We start from the raw sequence: 19,013 nt of genomic DNA on the forward strand, positions 1-19,013 counted from the left end.
TTAAAACCTAATGAAAATACTGTGCAAAGACATTTTGGAATGACTGATTGGTGCTGTCTTAGGGAAAGCTGAATAGCACCTCGTACCTTGGACCCAACAGTGTTGACTTGTTGAAACAAGAAATGCTTGTACGCAAAATTATGTGACTGACAAGGTAGCAATTATTAGTTGGCCGAGAGAGGATGCTGTGGTGCGGAGGCAAGATAAGATAATATAGACTTGTATTAATCCCACACATTCCTCTGCTACAGCAGCTCAAAGAAGAAGAAAATGCACAGATATCAGAATAACACAAATACACATTAAGTAGACATAGAAGAAAAAATATACAAGTCAAAGAAATAGAAAAAAGAGAATTATTTATAGTAATAATAAAAGTAATAAAACAAACATTTTACACAATAAACACCCTTACATAAACAGACAGTACATAAACACAGATATACAGATGAATAGAAATGAAAATGAAAAAATGCACAGCTACATTATGATGTTGCATTGAAGAGTCTGACTGCTGCTGGAATGAAGGACCTGCGGTAGAGTCATCGGACAGCCTCCAGACCACATAGATTGGTTGTTTTAATTAGTTTCCCTCCTTAATCAAAGACGCCTAAAAAAAGGTAAACAGTGTGTGATGTTCTAGGCCATGTGATGTTGTTGTTTGTGTCTATAAGCATGTAAAAACAGAGAGGATGTGGGTGAGTTTATGCAAGAGGAATTTGGCTTAAATTATGTACCATCTATCAGTATTCAGTGTAAGAAAATGAAAAATAAATGTAATGACTTACAAAAGGTGTAAAACATGCACAAACTCACATACATACAGCATCAAACACAAACACCCAAAATTAAAAAATAGAAAGCTTTACATGTTTTTCCTAATGGTTGTGTCCTGTCTGTCATATCTGAGGAGGTCGAGGACAAGTCCTACAAACATTAAACAGCCAAGAGGAAAGTGGAGCTACGGTACTGAAGCATAAATTTGATTTGGACTGTCACCCATATGCAGGAGAAATGTGGACTGGTTAGCTGCCTTTCAACAGTGCAATAAGCGAATAAGGGCTTCAAGGTTATTAGATAATCATGAGGGTGCATATTATGAGTGAACTGCTGAGAGATAAGGAAATTAGTTGATGGCGGTGAACAAACAAGGGAAAGTAGTTTTGCATCATGCATGACATTGAACTTCAATTGGAACGGTAAAGGACAACATTTGCCATGCAAGGTATGGAACTAATATGGAATTATTGTTGTTGGAAGTAAGAAATACATCAATCACAGGACCGTGGGCTTTGAATGGAAGTGTGCATCCCTATGTCTACATGCAAGCATGTACAATGTACAGTCACTGACTGAGTGTAGATGAAATGATGGAGCAGACTTGATGAATGAATGAAAAGTGACACAGTGCATTCATATTTTGATGAATGGGGGAGTGTCTCTTGTTACCCAAAAAAGCTATGACACTGTTTCACTTCCAGCAAAGGTTGCTGTTGCCATGGTGATTTCAAATGTGGCTCTGCAACTGATCCATTTGAAGTGGAAACCTTCACAAAGTAATGGGATGCACTTACACACACGTGTCATACGGTGGTATGCAAACACAAGTTTGTGGTGTAATATACGTATGCATGCATGCCCTAACTTTTGAGCCCCACTGTACAATATGACGATAGAATGGGATCACTTTGATGGTTAAAAGCAGCCTACTGATCCTGAGCCTGTGATGGCTAATACAATAAAAATATTGTGATTTTTGATTTTCTCCACATCGCCCAGCCCTGTGTGGCGTGTAATTACGGTACGGTATGCATGTTCTGGCTCATGCTCAAAAAGCTGTCCTTTGTTTACAGACCCAGGGGACCACCTCCCATCCTGGATATTTTATGAAATGTAATTGCTGCAACATTTAAATTTCCCATAAACAGGAAGTCTCTGGTTTCTTTCTTTAAGCTCCTGACCTTGTCAACTACTAGCAGCACATATAAAAGAAGACACAGATTTTAACACAAACCCAAAGTTTTTATTTTCTTCCCCAAGACTGTGGACAGCACATACATACAAGGTAGAGGTATTTAAACACTTCAAATAACAATTTTAATTAATGTCATTATCATTACCTTAATAACATGGAATGTAGTACTCTTCATTTGCTTTCTTTTTAAACTTTCAGTTTATTTCATGAAATATGTCAAATAAAGAACTAACTCTATATCATCTGTCCCTGATACTTATATGAATATAGTCTCTTTAAGTAAATATGAACAAGAAAGGATGGCAGAGTGAACAGGCAATAAAGAAGAATGGAGGGTGGGCTCACTACCTTTCCTCCCATCAACTCCGTCCTCATATACGCTCACTCACGTTGCCCCATCCTGGTGTAAACACACAACAGAATGTGTTTGTGTGTGCAAAATGCTGACGCCTTCTTTGGAATCGGAAGTAAGAAAAACATTTCTACTGACTCGTGACTTCAAACTGCTTTTATTTGCTGCCTACCCTTTTGGTCCCAACAGTGAACCAGGTTAAACAGAATGATGACAATGGTTAAATCACTGCATCAGTCACACAGATGTCTCAACTATGTTATGTGCAGATCTCTTTTATATCCCAAAGACAGACACACACAACAGAAACATGAGAAGCACCAACGGCAGAAACAGGAACTGCGTCCAATAAAAGGCCAGCTACAACATGGTCTAATGATGAAGTAGAGAGGAGAAAACTCTCTCCGCTTCTGTAGTTCAGTCCTGCTCTGTGCATCTGTGTCTGAACGTGTGTGTGTGTCACGTCTGTCTTCAGTCCGTGCTGTGGTTCTCCAGCTCGGAGATGATGGTGATCAGGTTCTGAAGACCAAAGATGTACCCGCTGTCGAGGCCCTTGTACACCACGCTGTCCCCTTCGTAATGTCTGCAGGTAGTGTGGGCAAAGTCTATCATTCTTACATCCACCAAAGGGCTACGGGGGTCCGAGCTGGACAAGCGAGCCTGGCTGACACCTGAGATCCCGCCACTGGTGCTGCCGTCGCTAGACGTGGAGGGTCTGCGAGAAAAACCAAGTGCACCTGCTTCTTCACCCACCTCCTCCTCATCTTCCTCCTCCATTTCTGGTTCAGCCTCCACCTCCTCGTCCTCTTCTTCTACAGAGAGGTCGTCCTCAGTGCCTTTTTGGTGGGGCGCTCCGTCGTAGATAATGAGCAGGGAGCTGGAGTAGAAGCGATAGGATTCACAGGCTTCCAGGGCAGCTTGCACCTCTTGGAGCCTTTGCAGCACCGGGGCAAAGAGTTCGCGTCGTAGACGCTGTCCGCTGTGAAAAAACTGGAACAACGCTTCTTTGAAGTCAGGCACAGTCAGCCTGCGGCCATGAAACTTGTTCATGAACATCAGCTGGCCCGTGTCATACTGGTACACCTGAAGGGATGGAGAGACAAAAAGGGGTTTGAAAAGAAGAAAATTAATAGTGATATGTCTATAACACCCAAAATTTGTTTTACAACAAGGTTTTGTGTCTTGTTCATATTTATTCCTAGTTTCTGTTTAAATATTCATGGCAATGATGGCAAACGTATTCCATAATGTACAGATCCACTGTTTTGATCGGCCATTGTCAGAGATGTTGAACAGAGGTTGCATTTTTCTCAAATAGTTAATGGTCAGTGGGTAACCTTCACTGATTTGATAGCCAAAGATAAATTGTACTGCCTTTTGATGCTTGGCAGGTGCTAATTTTAGGCCTTTGTTGCAGGGTAGATTCATCACAATACGTGGTAGACAGGTTATTAAAGGAATAGTTCCAAAATGAGACAAACAAGATGTAATGTGTTAATTACAGAGGTTAAGAACTGCTGGTAGTAGGGAGATTCCTAAACTAAACTAGGCTAATCAGCTGCTGGCTGTAGACTTATATTAAACAGATTAGAGAGTGGTTTAGATCTTCTAATCTTAACTCTTCACCAGAAAGTCAATAAGCAATTTCCAAAAATGTCTAGCTTTTCCTTTATAAAAGAGCCATAAACACAAAAGCCAGTGTTGGATCAAAGCCCACCTGCATGCCAGAGAGGCAGACTCCTATTACGGGTGCTGTGCTGTTCTCACACTTGCGCTTCTTCCTGGCCTTTTTCTCCTCCGTGACCTCATCTCCATACTGCTGTGTGCCCATCTTCACGTCTAACACACACGGCAACGTGTGGCGCCATGTCAGATTCTCCAGCAGGATGAATTCTGGTAAACTGAGTCAAGGAGGCCAGAGTCCAAAAGCCGTTGCCTTCTTCTATACTAATCAACGTACAACATACAACTAGTGGACATGGTTAGAAAAAAAAAACATGGGTACATCTAGGCTTTTCTTTCCACAGGTTTCACTGCATTTACATGAACACTGTATTCCTTAAAACACTGACTGTACAGGCAAGTCGTAGCAAAATTAAGTAACTAATGGGATGGCTATGGAAGCACAAATCCACAAAGCTCTGTTAGCTAGACATTTTATTAGATAACATTCACCAGGTGCATGCTAGAGCCTCTGATTATCATGTATATCATATATCATGCATGTAAATAGGCAGGTGTTGAGGTGTCCTTGTGGCTCAGTTGGTTGGGGTGCATGCTATGTCTCTGGAACGACTGAACAATAATCCTGCCTAGTTCCACTGTGATATGGAAAATTGCCAAAATAGAAAATCAGCGTAGTTCTCAGTCAGTGAAAGGATACTGTATTGGTTGCAGTGCATGGCCTCCTCTTTTAACTTCTGCAGGTGCTGCTGTTGAAGTGTGACCGTCCAGGGTTTTTGTTTGAGCTGGGGTACAGCATTACTGTGACTGCGCTCCAGTCTGTAGTAGAACACCTCAGCCTCCTCCTCCAGCTTTTGATCACTGGACAGCAGACGGAGGGAGAACGTCATTAGTTTTTAGGAAATTCATTCATCAAGTCTGCACCATCATCTCATGAGCATTCATTCAGTGACTGTACTTTGTACATGCTTGCATGTAGACATAGTGGTTCACACTTCTATTCAAAGCACACGGTCCTGTGATTGATGTATTTCTTACCTCCAAAAATAAAAATTCCATAATAGTGTCATATGGATGCACCGACATTTATGTTGTAATTCCTCATGGGGGAGACAGAAACCACGCACCATAGCTTTAAAGTAGTCTACTTATGTGGATAGCAGAACATAAAACAAGAGGGCAGCAATGATATAAAGAGGAACCCAGCGGAATAGTATCTTTCGATCACTATTGTCTGTCAAAAACATTTAAAATCAAACTTGTCATATATTTTGCCATCAAGTATCAGCCTTCCAGCCATTCCACCGTTCCAGGTCAGGGGCCTCATTTCTAAAACTTGGTGGCAAATTTGCGTCAGAAGTGGTGTAAGGACAAAACATAGGATGTGAGTACGCACAGAAATATTCCAATTTATTCCAGCATTCCATTCTATGCTGGAATTTATAAATTACAATTGACTGTAAATGTGGCGCAGCTTTGGCGCCTTCATGTCACGCCCATAATTGACCTTAAATAGTAAGTGAAACGCCCCAAATTAATATGCATTCATCCCGACATCATGCGCACAGAGGAAAACAAAGCAAAGGACTTTCACTCAATGTGAAGTTGTAGTTCTTGTGAGAGAGGTGGAAAAGAAAAAATTACGTTTGGAGGGCACAGTGTAACTAAAGCCAAAAAAGCTGTAGAGGGACAATATGTTGCAGACTGAGTTAATGCCACAGCTCGTGGCCCAAATTAAAAAGAAATGGTCTGATATTAAAGTTAAAAAGTTCAAGTTAAAACAGCCGTGGCCCGCTGGCATGGTCCTCCGGTAACGTTAGCAGCTAGCAGGGTTAGCATGGCGCCGGCGTTAGCCAGAACCACTCGGGATCACTTTACTGGCTGTCTCTCAATTTTTTTTGCGAGTAAGTAAAAACTCAGGTACTATAGCCATATAATTTAGTGAGTACGCGAATGTTGAAATAACATAAAATGCCCGTCCCTGATAAATTAACCTGAAGGTAATGCTTACCTGTTCAGGAGCAAATTAGCCAACTCAGTCTCCTTTCGAACGGCCTCAATCTTTCAAATACATCTCCAATACTTATCCAGGCTTTGTCACGTGTGAGGGTATGCGACTGTCAGAAACATGCCAGTTTTTTTTTAAGGTCGGGTAGAATTTATCTCCGTTGATCCCGTTTGTTTGTATGCTGATTTCAAGGCTGTACTAACGTTTAATCTGTAGCCCGCTGGTTTTACAGGACAATCTGGCAACCCGGCCTGACTGTCAAACGGGCCAATTACCAACGCACAGGCCAAAACACAAACAGAAATTACAAAAGGAGAAAATAATGGCATTAGCATTATTGTCAGAAGCAATAGTCTTTCAACATGGCATGTTTACTAAATATGCAATGATGCATTGGGGTTATTTTGGGATTTATTACAGTAAATAGATTAGATATTGGACCTTTAAAACATAGACCTACAATAAAAACAACATTTTAAAACAAAAGTTTTCTTTGCAAATATATTTGTTTGATTATGCTATAGTAGACTATCTTGTTTTATTTTGTCTATTTTTCACCACAGATGGATCAAACAGGTGTTTGTGTTTTAAAAATGGCTTTGTGAACTCTTCATATCATCAATAAAGGGAATATTTCAATTTGTTTTACACAATGGTCTCAGATTCACAGTTTCATGTGTTTCATTCTTTTGCTGTCAGTGTTGCCATTTCTCATTTCACCCGTTTTTTGTGTGTTTGCCTGGGTCTCCGTGGAGTACCGTACATTTCACCGTCAAATGGCTTTTTATAAATCCCAATTCTTGCGTAGAGAGCGGCGTGCATCTTCTTTGCACGTATGCCACGTTTAGAAATGAGGCCCCAGGACTGACAAAGTTTTTTGTTTGTGTATGTGCATGTATATGAATCTATTGCAGTTATGTAACCCTAAGGCTGTGATCCTCTCTCTAACTGCCAAGGCCAAGGATCAGCCTCTAACAGTTAGAGCCTTTTATTCCTTAAGCTGTAGTATAAGTGTAAGTCAATGTGTGTTAATCATCAATTTATGAGTCTTCAGACTGAATACAGTTGTCTTTATCATTCATGGGAAAATAAGATGGTTTTGACTACAACATGGTTAGTTCTGAATTGATCTGAAGCCTTGATTTAAGTGTGAAAGTGACTCCCTTTGCCCTTGCCTGTTGATGAATTGACCAACTCTACTTTATCTCTCACCTCTTGTCCTTGTCCTTACAAGAGTGGTGGCTTTGGCCATCTTTGCTGTGATTTTTGCCATCCACAAGCGGTGAGGATGCCATCTTTTTCTCCCACATGAGATCTACTGCTGGGTCACTCTGGAGGGGGTAAGCAGTGAGGCAAAGGTTACCTTCTTCATCCTCCTCAAAGCTTACTGACACCACACCTGAAAGTAGAACATAGAAGGAAACAGAAAGACACCTGTTAGACATGTGTGTCGTGGAGCAGTGAAGAGAATAAGTCTCTTATAAAGAATCAAAGCACAATAAAGTTGCCAATAACGATAACACAAGCTCTCAAGTACTAAAAATATCTTATTCCCATCTTGCTGCTTTGTTGCAGCAGTTATGGTACACTTACAGAGTACTTTGGGTCTAAATCCACATCTCTTTAAGACATCTGTCCTAACGATACTTGCACAAAACTCTAACATTGGATGGGACAATGATAGTGAGCTATTAAAGCAACACAGAAAAGGGCAGAATGAAAAAACAATTAATTAATATCAATATGCAGCCAGTGGGTTGTAAATTGTATGATTTTAAATAGGTCTAATGTTAAAAGGAAACATAGAAGGAAAAAGCTCAAACACAAATGAAACAAGGCTACAAAATGTAAGTTCTATTTGTTACCAAAGTTGGAAAGAGTCAGTTTCCAGGGTTTGTGCTAAGCCACACTAACCAGCGTGTAGTGTAGGGTGTAGCCATATTTTTAACAAACAGATACAGTACGAGAGGGCATATATCTTCTCAGCTAACTCTCCACCAGAAAGTCAATCTCACACAAAATGATGAGCAGTATACAGAAAATAAATATCATATATACTGAAACCACAATGCATCATTGCACACATACAGAAAAACATGTGATGCTAGTCTACAGGCTTCAGCTATAGATGAAAAGCACAACAAGTAATAGTCAGCGAGATAGCAAAGGTTTCCCAGAGCTTGTTTGTATCATAAACAGCCTATTCTCCGCATGGTAAATAAGGAGGGGAAATAAGGAGGGACGACTGAGATTGTAAGTAAAAAACAAGGAAAAAGAGTGGAAACTGCTGAAATGAAAGCACGGTTGCCAGAAAATATTAATAGCAAACAACGAAAAGCAAAAATAGAAAATATGAGGCTGATTTAACATCAGTGCCCATGTTTGTGCCTATGTTGACCTTTTCAGATGACCTCATAGTGGATTTCCAGAAAAAGAAATGGGGGTAAGCCTGACTTACCTGTGTTAGTACAGCCTCCTACAAACAGGACATCACAACTGTCTGGCCTGTTTCTAGGAGGCCAACTTGCAGTGTCAGCTGCAGCACAATGGGTACTATTTGACAAACTACACACAGGGCTCTCTTTTTTCCTAAAAATTTAAAAATGTACACTTTACACACAACCTGCAAAACTTAATTTCACACCTGATTTACACACATGCACATAGAGCAGTGAAATGAATAAAGAGAGATGCATAACAACACAAGAGCAACAGCCACAACACAGGTTAAAAAAGGATAGTTTGTAATACCTCTATACTGGGGGATAAACTTCCTCATGGAAGCAGGTACACATTTGTAGAACTGATGTTCGCGGGGGATGAGGGGTTTACAGATGGTCTGCTCCCCGAGGCTTAAGACGCAGCAATGCCCCCCCACCTGGTGTAGGAAGGGCTCAAGCATCACTCCTTTCTCCATGTAGCACTGCTGGTGCTGCAGCTTCTGCTGCTGCTGCTGCTGCTGCTGTTGTTTTTGCTCTAAATCCATGGCCTTCTGTGACTGTGCCTCCACGGCCGGACCCATCCTCTCGCCCTGACCACACCACTGTGGGCATCAGGACAGGAAGGAGGAAATAGAAGAGAAACAGAATAAAATGCCAAGTTTAAGTGGCAATTTAATTCCTTTTTTTCATTCCTTGTCTGGCCGTTCTTGTAGCTGAGTAGAAACAGAAAGCCAGAGAAAGTCCTCTAATCGTAGTTAAACCAAACAGAGACAGATCCTGCTTGTGCCTACACTTCAGACTGAATGGTTTCTGAAGCTGAGAGCTTGCTCTCCACTGGTAAAGCTCTCAAACTGGGCCCACCCTCATCACAAGCAATCCTCCAATCAGGAGCACCCAAAGCAGGCTGTTGGGTGGTAACCCTTCCAGGGAAAGGAGCAAGCAAACAAAGACAGGGGTGGGAGGGGGCTGTCTGGTGGAAGGGAGAGAGGAGAGACAAATTAAAACAAGGAAGAAGGACAAAGCTGAACCCAGCTTGCAGTGACAGTGTTTAACAACCTAACATAACAAGCGTCACTATTTCTTTATATAATTATTTCATTTTGCACGTGTGTTTGGTAAAACACACATGCAAGCACATGCAAAATGGGTTTTATTTGTTGCAAGAACTAAATATGCAAGATCCTTCATCTCCAATACATTCAAATATTTGGTCATATTCCTGGTTAAAAAGTGGGATATGCCAAGAATAACTATTCTAAAAATAACAGAACTGTACAGACCCACATTTTTCAATTTAATTTAGAACTGACCCAAATGCTTCAAAGCTTTGATTTATTCCATGGTTATCAATGTCAGAATCAATCTTTGAATGGTGTGTTTTTTTCTTTTTTATAATATTAGCCTACATTATTTAATGTATCTCCCCTAAATACTCAGAATAGCCCATTGAATAAGGAATAGTAATCCAACATTATTAATGTATATACATCTACATTGATTATTATAAATGGTTACTCTCATACTGATTGCTGTTTGTTGTGTGTCTAGTTACTTTTACGACAGCAACAAGATTCAAAGTAACAGCTTTTTGGAACTTAAACTACAGCAAAAATGATTCATTGATAATTTGACGATTTAAAATCACACCCAGTTTACTACACATGCATTTTTTGGCTTGTACAAAGGGGCAATCTGCAGCCCCTTAAGAACATCAGCACTATTGTGAGAATGTCTTGCTAAAACCCTACAGAAAGGACCAGAAAACAAAACTGGATCCATCTTCATTGCAGTGACTGTACATGCTACCCATAAAGCCAAGGCTGTGGTAGCGGCAGAGGGCTTTACAGCATATTCAGGCATCCTAGAAATGTGAACGGCAGATATGTCTGTTTAAACGAGAACGATGGTTGGTGAGGGTGAGGGGAGGGGAGCGGAGTGCAGGAAGGAAGTGTGGGTGAGGTCTGTCTTTTGCCCATGTGTGGCAACAGACACTGGAGGAGGAGGCTAATATGATGGTGGTGAGTGAATTTAGATATAAAACTAAAGAGGCATTAGAGGGGACTGTGAAGGTCAAAATAACAAAGAGCAAGCACACACACACAACCAAACACACACACACACACACACACATACACACACACACAAATATATTTGGATAAGTTGCATAGTTCTGACTTTAAAACAAACAATCTACTCCTACATATATAAATGTCTTTAATACATGTTGTGTGCATGCTCAATCATTTTCGTGGTTCTGACCTCTGAGAACTAGTTTGTTGTGTGTTTTTGTACCGCTGACCTGCGTCAAGAGCCTTAAAAGATTAAGGATGAGACAAACAATCTGTATGAGGTGGCTTGAGTCTGGATTTACCTGGACCGATTTAGGCGGTGTCCAAGGAGAAACATGCGTAGACATATTGAATTACATTCATGCCTGCAGAAAACTCGGAAGCCATGAAGATCACACATGCAGTCAGACAGAAACAGAGCAACACATGCACAAAAATCATATTCAAAACACACAAAAATAATTAATCCCTGCAACAACATTTAAACACAAACACAAAAGTTCTACCTCTGCTCGCCTGGCACAGTGCAGTGGAGTAAAGCTGATATTGCCTGTGTGGTGATTTGTGGGGTCATATTCCAGACTGATCTCCTCACATGCTATCACACCAGATAAACCCGCTAACCAAATGCTCATGCTCAACACCTAAGCCCCCACTAAAAATACAACATGCTGGAGGTAATTCAGGCTGTGGACTAGCTATTAATAAACATTTTGCTGCATGCCAAACGCAAGAGACAAACAAACACAGGGATCAGACAGAGGGGAAACAATTCACTGGCTGCCACCACAGGCCAAGAGGACAGACATTGAAGTGGAAAAAAACTCACTTGTCAACACATCTTTGACCTGAAAGGGTAAGCTATTCAGGGTAATCTAAAATATTCTATCGCTTGCTTATGTTCTTACTTCAGTCTTCAGCTACAAAGTTATTTTGTTTACTTCTGAGTGATAAAATAATGCCTGCAGGTCCACACCACACACAATAGATTGACCATTAAAGCTGGGGAAGGCAGTTTTTTGCCTCTTTGGGCAAAATATACCATAGTAACCTTTCAGCATACTGTGTTTCAAGTGTTCTGAGAGAAAACTAGACCTCTGCACCTTCTCTTGCCTGTGACGGAAGATTTTGACAAACTTAGATCATTTTAGAGAGAGGGCATTCCTGCCAAGCATAGCCAAAATAGAATGGCATTGGGATAAAAATCACGTTTGGGACGATTGAAATGAATGACTGGGCTCTATTATATGTACTATAAGTGCATTTTTGAGTTTCTAGATCAACAACAGACATGCCATTTAGATTCATTTGAATTAGATTGGAACATGCCCTACATAGCTTAAATGTAGCTCACTAACTACCTGGTAGCTACAGTTATACAAAGGTGGATTCAGTGCAGTCATACCATTTAAGCATTGCTGCCAAAGGGGCCCGACATTACATGAATGCATTCATATTTGATAATTCAGCTTATTTTAATTATGTGTTCATAGCACTGTATTGTCTCAAGGCATAAGGATAGTGACATTCTATTTTTCATGCATTCAGACCCGGCCCCCTGTCACACCAAATTTGGGATCAATCAGAGTTTCAATTATGAAATTACTTCATGTGTATCAGATCCCATTCAGTCTTCTGTTTTACTTATTGTAATTGTATATCCACCTATTTCATTTGAGAAGTGCGTCACAATATCTGTCAGCTTGTCAGTTGTATAGAATAAAATGGAGTGGATAATGAAGCCTGTGTTCTTTTACATAATAAAGGACCTTGATATAGTTGTATTATGTCAACAACACTTTACGTGTGTGTGTGTGTGTGTGTGTGTGTGTGTGTGTGTGTGTGTGTGTGTGTGTGTGTGTGTGTGTGCGTGTGTGTGTGTAAATTCTTGACATTCTTTCAACTCCACAGTGTGTCAACTCTTAGCATCCACCACCGTACCTTAGGTGACTGAATGGAGGGGAGGGATGCATATATCCTTGGCCCATCTCTCACTCTATTATATACAAATATAAAAAGATGCATCTTTCTTGCTATAAATAACAGCACTCATGCACCTTATTGTGTTGTATTTTAAGATGGGCACTGACATAAACACAATGGCATGCCCTCAGTGTCTCCAGACCAAAGCTCTTTCCAGACACTCCTTTCATTGTTGTACATAGCCAAACTGAATTTAGATGCAGCTATGTTTTACCAAGAAAGGACAGGCCTTTGCAATGGTGACAACATACTGGTCAACTATGTTTGTCTAAGGATGACAGTGCCTTAGCAATAAAAGAGCCAGGCAATTCAGAGTTTGAAAATAATATGACGACAAAAAAAAATGGGAAGACTGGATGAAGTAAGATCGGGACACCAAGGAAAAGATGATGAAACAAGGAACAATAGGATTGCATGATGGGAGAACGAGTAGACCCTAATACAAGATAGATTGCAGGAAAGGTGAAGCTATGGTTTTAAACCTAAAATCCCCTTTTAAAAAGAAATGTGAGCATTGGTACGATAAGACAAGCAACTTTTTCATCCAGGACACCCAATACTGTAAATCAACTCAGCGTGCAAAGGTCCCCTGCAGACTTTTACCCAGATGAATATTAATCCTTGGAAAAAGACCACACACGTGCAAAGACATAATACGGTAATATAAGGCTCTAAGTCGGAGTAAAGTTACAGCAGCTAGAGGCTTCAAACTGACCTACTGAAATACATGCACGTACTCTTAACATGCATGAAGAAATGCAAGTAAGCAACATGCCCAAACACGCCATGTCACATAAATGGATAGACACCTGAAAGTTAGAAAGTCTATTTATTGTGACAGAAATTAGAGACGCTTGGAGCTATTGGCCAAGAGTCTTGTGTGCTACTGTGATACTCTGCTGGATGATTTGACTCTGCTGTTCAGTCTGTTTGCAGCGCAGGTGGCCTCTGATTCTGAAATAACCATAACCAGGATACAACCTTAAATGTTTAATCTTAAATGAATGTAGCCTACTGGCAGTCTGGCACATGTGGCTGCTCAGCATTTTCAATGGATGCTTGAGTTATCGCCACGTTATCGGCGCTTATGCTTGGGTGTGCTTGTGAGAAAGATTACAGAAAAACCCATCCAAACCCCCCTCTGAAGACCCCCTCTTGCCCTTTAGACAAAATCGACACATTTGCTGCACTCATGTAGCCTTCCATTCTGTCAGGTAAACAGCCATCAATCTTCCTCTACCCCAAATAGCAGAATTTATCCACCGTAATAAGTACTTTATCTAACTATAAATCGAGGAACATCTGTGCGTTTGTGTGTCTGTGTTTGAAATGATCCCACATGCACTGCTCTACGAGCCTCTGTACAGCAGTGAGGGTGGGGCAGTGTTGCCAGAGTAGAAACTTTGTTGCTTATTAGATTAGATAAACAACTTTTCAGACTTTTCATTGGTCTCTACATGCACTTTTCACCTCAGTGTGCTCCCTATTACCAACAGTCAACTGATGTACCTCCCATTAACCTCTCATCCATCAGTTCTGTTAAAATCAAATTACCTCTTGGACTCTCCTCTCGTCGCTCTGTCTCTTATTCTCCCGAGGTTAAGTTCTGTACCCGGATGATGAGCAGTCCGGGTGATACACAAGCAGGGTGGTGGAGAGGGCACCGTGAGTCCTGGTGTTTGGGGTGCTGGGCTGATGATGGTTTCTGATTGGGTGCTGACAGGAAAAGCTTGACCATGTTCCAGTATGATGATTGAACACCTGAGTCCCACAGAGAGACAGAAAGTAAGGACAGCTAAATGATGTAAAGTGTAAATGTTCTGAGGCATCTTCTATGCAAAACTGGGCATTTAGACATTTATTCTGAACACTATAGTACCCCAAGATAGGTTGTTACCCATCAGATCTTCTGAGCTATGATGCAACACTTATGTTATGAGATATGTTCATGCTGATGAAACTCCAACAGAAGGTCAGGCTGTGATTTCTAAATCAGACAGAGAGTCTATTCCTCTGGTAACCTTCTTGTGAAGCATTTATGTCAATCTTAACACAGAGCATACCAACTTTCTGTCCAAATCTGCCCACAATGTTTAACCTTTTACTTATCTCAGAGCCAGGACATTATTTTACATTTAGATGGACATCCACCGCCAGCTGGTGTTACAATATAGTGGACCATAAAGAACAGGCTCATTTTTACCCCCTGGACGTTTGGATCCACATCCATCCATATCCTCATCTGCACCTCCCAGTCCAATACTTACATAACACTAACGTGACCTGGCCTAGTAGAACATATGAGGAAGACTGGTGGCATAGAAAGAAAAAAACTGATTAAAGCAGTGAATCATGGAGGGTGAGTTGCAGACAAATGACAGTCCAGTGAGGTCCTTATCTACCTGAAGCTCAAATGCCTTTGGCCTGGTTTAGTGTGCTTCAAGGACAACAGCTCCCGCTGGGCTCTGTCTAGCTGCAAAACACAAAGAGATGCATGAACACCACTTCAGAGTCATGACAGTTATGACTGTACGTGTTGTTGAACAAAATGTTAACAGGGTCAAAGACATACACAGACACAAACAGAACCAACCGCCCCAAAAAGAAACTGTTGTTTCCATGCCACTGACCTCTTATACCATAACAGTGTTTCCACCAGAGGCCAACCCCACAACTTAACCTGTAATGCGTCAGTGACAAATTAGAATTCACAAATTCACGTGTAGTAACGGAATCTAAACCACAGTGCATGCACACACATACATGAGTAGTATCAGACAAGGCATTAAAGGTGATTTGTCAGGCAGGTAGGATGTGAGCAGGGGGAGAGAGATGGAGGCAGAAATGTAGCTAGCAAAGGTCTAGGATAGGGCCAAAGCTACCCTGAGCAGGTTGGCCACTTGTCGAATGGAACCCCTTCATGCTCAGTACCCTCTCAATGACAAATACTATGCTTTACTTCTCCGTCCAAATTGTTTCCCTGTCATGGGCCAGCAATCCACTTTACTTCTCCTTTCACTGCTACTAATCATAAAAATTAAGGCCAGTGAAGAGATTATCATATGTAGTCTCAAGATTAAAACTCGTTACACTTTCCATGACTAAGAAAGGGTGACTAACTGGTAAGTCCCGGTCTGCCTTCGAAGGGGAACGATAGCCCTGACAGTCACCCTGTTGGATTGGATAAGTACTTGAATTATGCAGTGAGGTCAAAGAAGCACTGTTGGCTCCCGGCCTAGGACATGCTTTGATACTTGGGCCTGAAATAAGGTGCCGGTAGTGTTACTTTCGCTACACATAACAACACTGATGTGGTTTCATCTTGTTCATACCCAGTGTCAATTGTCTATTTCCCTACATTTTTAAGAGGGAAGCTCTTCTTTACTCCTGTGGAGATATTGACCAATCTTTAATGGAACTGCCACCTTCCTTGAGTCAAACAGACTGTGAGAGGCACGAAGGAGAACTAATCTAAGGTTTTTTGACACAGTACATTTGTGTACTTCCAAAATGTCTCTGTGACAAAGGTGTAAAGACCTATACATAGGGTCACTGAGAAAGGCCGTAGGAAGGGAAATCAGTTCAGACAAATAAACTTAAAAAACATATCCATAAAGAGCACCCTAGTTGGTTTCCCAGCTAAAACCTCTGTACTGTATGTATGTGTTATAGAGCTCCCAGATCAAAGGTTTTGGAAAGTAACAGAGCTAAATGATGGACTGCAAGAAGCTGCATAACTGGGGCCAGATGCTAGCATGTAAACAAAAAAGAAGGCACCAGAAAAGCTACAAAGGTTGCTACCATGATGCAACCCAAGATAACCTACTTATTAATTTAAGTTGCACAAACTCTTGCACTTGCACAAACCGAATGTAATCGGGTGACTGCAAACATGACCACAGTCTTTTCCTCAATACAATGTTTCCCTAACTACCCTTGACGTTATATACTGTAGCTAACGTTGTGAATAATTTCTCCAAGAAATTGGCTAACCATGACTTGCCTTACGCAAATTTGCGTTTGGAAAAGAAACGCAATTCACGGGATGTACATGTTACCTTACTGTCTTCGAACTGCTTATTTGGTACTTTCATTCTTTGCTGCTTTTCCATACCTTCAATTTCTCACACACTGCTCCTAACTTCAGACAGCAACCAGGTGTACTTTAAAAAGCTCACTGTTGATTTTAATGTTATACACAAACCACAGTTAAAACCAATCGATAAAAACTACATCTGTTTTAGGTCCAGTATAATGGTTGATGATCAGTGTTACAGGTCATGAACTTGAGTGTGCATAGAGAGTGGTGGAAGACGAGCTGCCAGCCCTCCCACACCCCAGACAGATATCAATAGACAAACGCTTTAGAGGGACACTCAATCCTGCCAATAGGTTTAGTAGTGTGTGTGTGTGTGTGTGTGTGTGTGTGTGTGTGTGTGTTGGGGAGAGAGCGAGAGAAGACACTTTCTCTGTATGTAAATTTTTGATTCCTGGACACAACCTTACAGTGTAAACTTCTCATCTCAGTTTCTCTCCTGCATGTATTACTTAGCTTCTATTTTAAATTTCCACATTGACAGTGTTATACAGATTGACAGATGGTGGAAAACAAATGCACCACCCAAAGCAAAAAAGGCACACATGCTCAAACACACACTAACTATGACACACACATATTCGTATCAGAGAAGGAATCATGTTGAACACAATGAATACTGTCATTGGGTAGTGTGACTGCTCTGCTGACATGTTGGCCTGGTGCGTGCATTGGGTAACTATAACCTCAGTCATTACCCTCGCAACTTCTGTGAGTCAATGGGGGATGGATATGAAATGTAGAAGCATATGAACTTGTGATTGTGAATGTGCTGCATTTACATTCTTCAGACTGTGCACCTGGTAGCGTCAATCTCCAGGAGATGATCTCTGTGATTTCATCATCTGATTTGAAACATGCCGAGCAGGGCGCCAGTTAACTGCTCCCACATTGAGTTATAGAAGCAACAGTAGCAACAGAGAGGCCAAGAATATTTATTAAAATGTATTAAAAAGTTAAACTGTTGGGAACTCAAGCACTCCTTGCTTACACTTTTCTAATACTTCATCAAGGACCTCCTAGTAAAATGCATTTTTGAAAAAGGTGTTAACCAGTGGGATGATTTTTCCAAAGCAGAGTAAGCAGACTTGATGATATTGGAATTGTACAATTTTTTCCCCACACATTCACTTAGTGCAGCCCCATTGTATGGTGAAGAGAACAATTGCAAACCTTTCTCAATTGCAGCTTTGACTTAATGACGTAAATGAGCATCCAGGCATTTGCAAAGGTCACCGCCGTTCAGAGAAAGAGCAACACAAATCTGAACAACAGCATCCACACAGATTACACAGAGAAACAAGCCTCCCCACTGTCCTTGGAGTTTGTTCTTGGAACAGTGGGTGGGTTCGTTGATTTCTACTCAGTCAGTCTGAGAAGACAATGCCTCCTTTTTGTCTCAAAGGACAAAAGTAAGGTCATACTCTGTTCCCTTATACAACCTTCCCAAGTTACATTTGGACTGTATGCATGATGGTGGGTTTTGTCACAAGACCATCTTAGAAGACTTTTCTGTATGCCAGATTTCTCCCATTTAGGAACACACTTCTTCGAGTCATACAACAACTAATGAATATTAATTACTTTTCTATCTGTTCTCTTACTTTCTACATTTTGACTGTTATGCACCACAACCGTGTGTTTAAATGCACAACAGTGACCAGGGTCTAACTCTGGTTAAGTGAATAACTGGTTTATGCCAGTTCTCCTCGTATACATAAGCGGGGAAGAAAGGGAAGATTGACGGTTACAGTAGGTGGCGCTCTGCCAATTTACAACTGGTAGGAATACACTTAGAGAAGAAAAGAGTCTTTTTGATTAGTACTTGCCATGGTGAAGTCCTCATTGGGTTTAAAGCGGTGATCTTCAACGTTTTTAAGGCATCAGACCCCTCAGTTGAAAAAGAGATGGAGCAGGGACTTAGATATTGTATGAAATAGAGTTGCACATTAAGCTGGGCCTACAATAACACATTGGATGGCCAGAGTCTTTGTACATACCTTTTTTATGGTGCCTACAAAACTAAGCTATTAAAATAATAATTGTTGATATATTAATATATTTATACATCATGTTGGAATGTTGGAATGTGGCAGAGTGAATAGCTATATCTGGGGATGGCTACCTTATGGCTTTCTACAGTACCTATAGGCCCTTAAGCCTATCATCAATGTTGTGTAAATTAATGAAAATATATGTTATTACAAAGAATTATTGGGATTCCAGTTTTTCACCTACACTGCAGAGAGCCCCCTGCTAGGGAGCCTGGATTGGGAACAGCAACAAGAGGGATCACCCAGCCTGCAGAGGGTGGTGCAGTCAGCTGAACTGCATTCCATGGCTGGGGTGGAAATATTACAGAAATTGTCAGTGTGGGAACACTTTACACAGCTAACTGTAACCAAT

At 41.0% G+C, this 19,013-nt stretch overlaps 1 protein-coding gene and 1 long non-coding RNA gene across 4 annotated transcripts; both read right to left on the reverse strand.

Moving 5' to 3' along the window:
• Window positions 1–2,001: 2,001 nt before the first annotated feature.
• Window positions 2,002–11,440, reverse strand: LOC117942746 (inositol hexakisphosphate kinase 2-like). 3 transcript variants are annotated; one of them, XM_034868378.1, is made up of 6 exons: window positions 11,079–11,440; window positions 8,770–9,061; window positions 7,231–7,417; window positions 4,711–4,871; window positions 4,045–4,220; window positions 2,002–3,410 (listed from the first exon to the last, which is right to left on the reverse strand). In XM_034868378.1, exons 1-6 carry the CDS (start codon window positions 11,100–11,102, stop codon window positions 2,799–2,801), a joined length of 1,452 nt encoding a protein of 483 aa, XP_034724269.1. In that variant the 5' UTR covers window positions 11,103–11,440; the 3' UTR covers window positions 2,002–2,798. The 3 variants fall into 3 exon arrangements, with proteins under 3 accessions (XP_034724269.1, XP_034724268.1, XP_034724270.1); XM_034868377.1 differs by having other exon boundaries at window positions 10,831–11,081; XM_034868379.1 differs by lacking the exon at window positions 11,079–11,440 and adding an exon at window positions 9,251–9,402.
• Window positions 11,441–13,969: 2,529 nt separating this feature from the next.
• LOC117942770 lies at window positions 13,970–15,172 on the reverse strand. Its single transcript, XR_004656215.1, has 3 exons — window positions 15,142–15,172; window positions 14,914–14,984; window positions 13,970–14,272 (listed from the first exon to the last, which is right to left on the reverse strand). It is a non-coding gene; the product is annotated as an uncharacterized LOC117942770 (long non-coding RNA).
• Between the last annotated feature and the right edge of the window lie 3,841 nt (window positions 15,173–19,013).

The sequence above is a fragment of the Etheostoma cragini genome, chromosome 4 (assembly GCF_013103735.1).
Source record: "Etheostoma cragini isolate CJK2018 chromosome 4, CSU_Ecrag_1.0, whole genome shotgun sequence".
NCBI classification, from domain to species: Eukaryota; Metazoa; Chordata; class Actinopteri; order Perciformes; family Percidae; genus Etheostoma; species Etheostoma cragini.

What these genes read in the sequence shown, in the direction of transcription:
- LOC117942746 (XM_034868377.1), bottom strand. Translation starts at nt 10,875, where the DNA reads ATGTCTACGCATGTTTCTCCTTGGACACCGCCTAAATCGGTCCAG. An exon ending in GTTTATCCCCCAGTATAGAG is followed by an intron (nt 7,418 to 8,769) that starts GTATTACAAACT and finishes TTCTACTTTCAG; the next exon opens with GTGTGGTGTCAGTAAGCTTT. An exon ending in TCTGCCTCTCTGGCATGCAG is followed by an intron (nt 3,411 to 4,044) that starts GTGGGCTTTGAT and finishes CCATCCCTTCAG; the next exon opens with GTGTACCAGTATGACACGGG.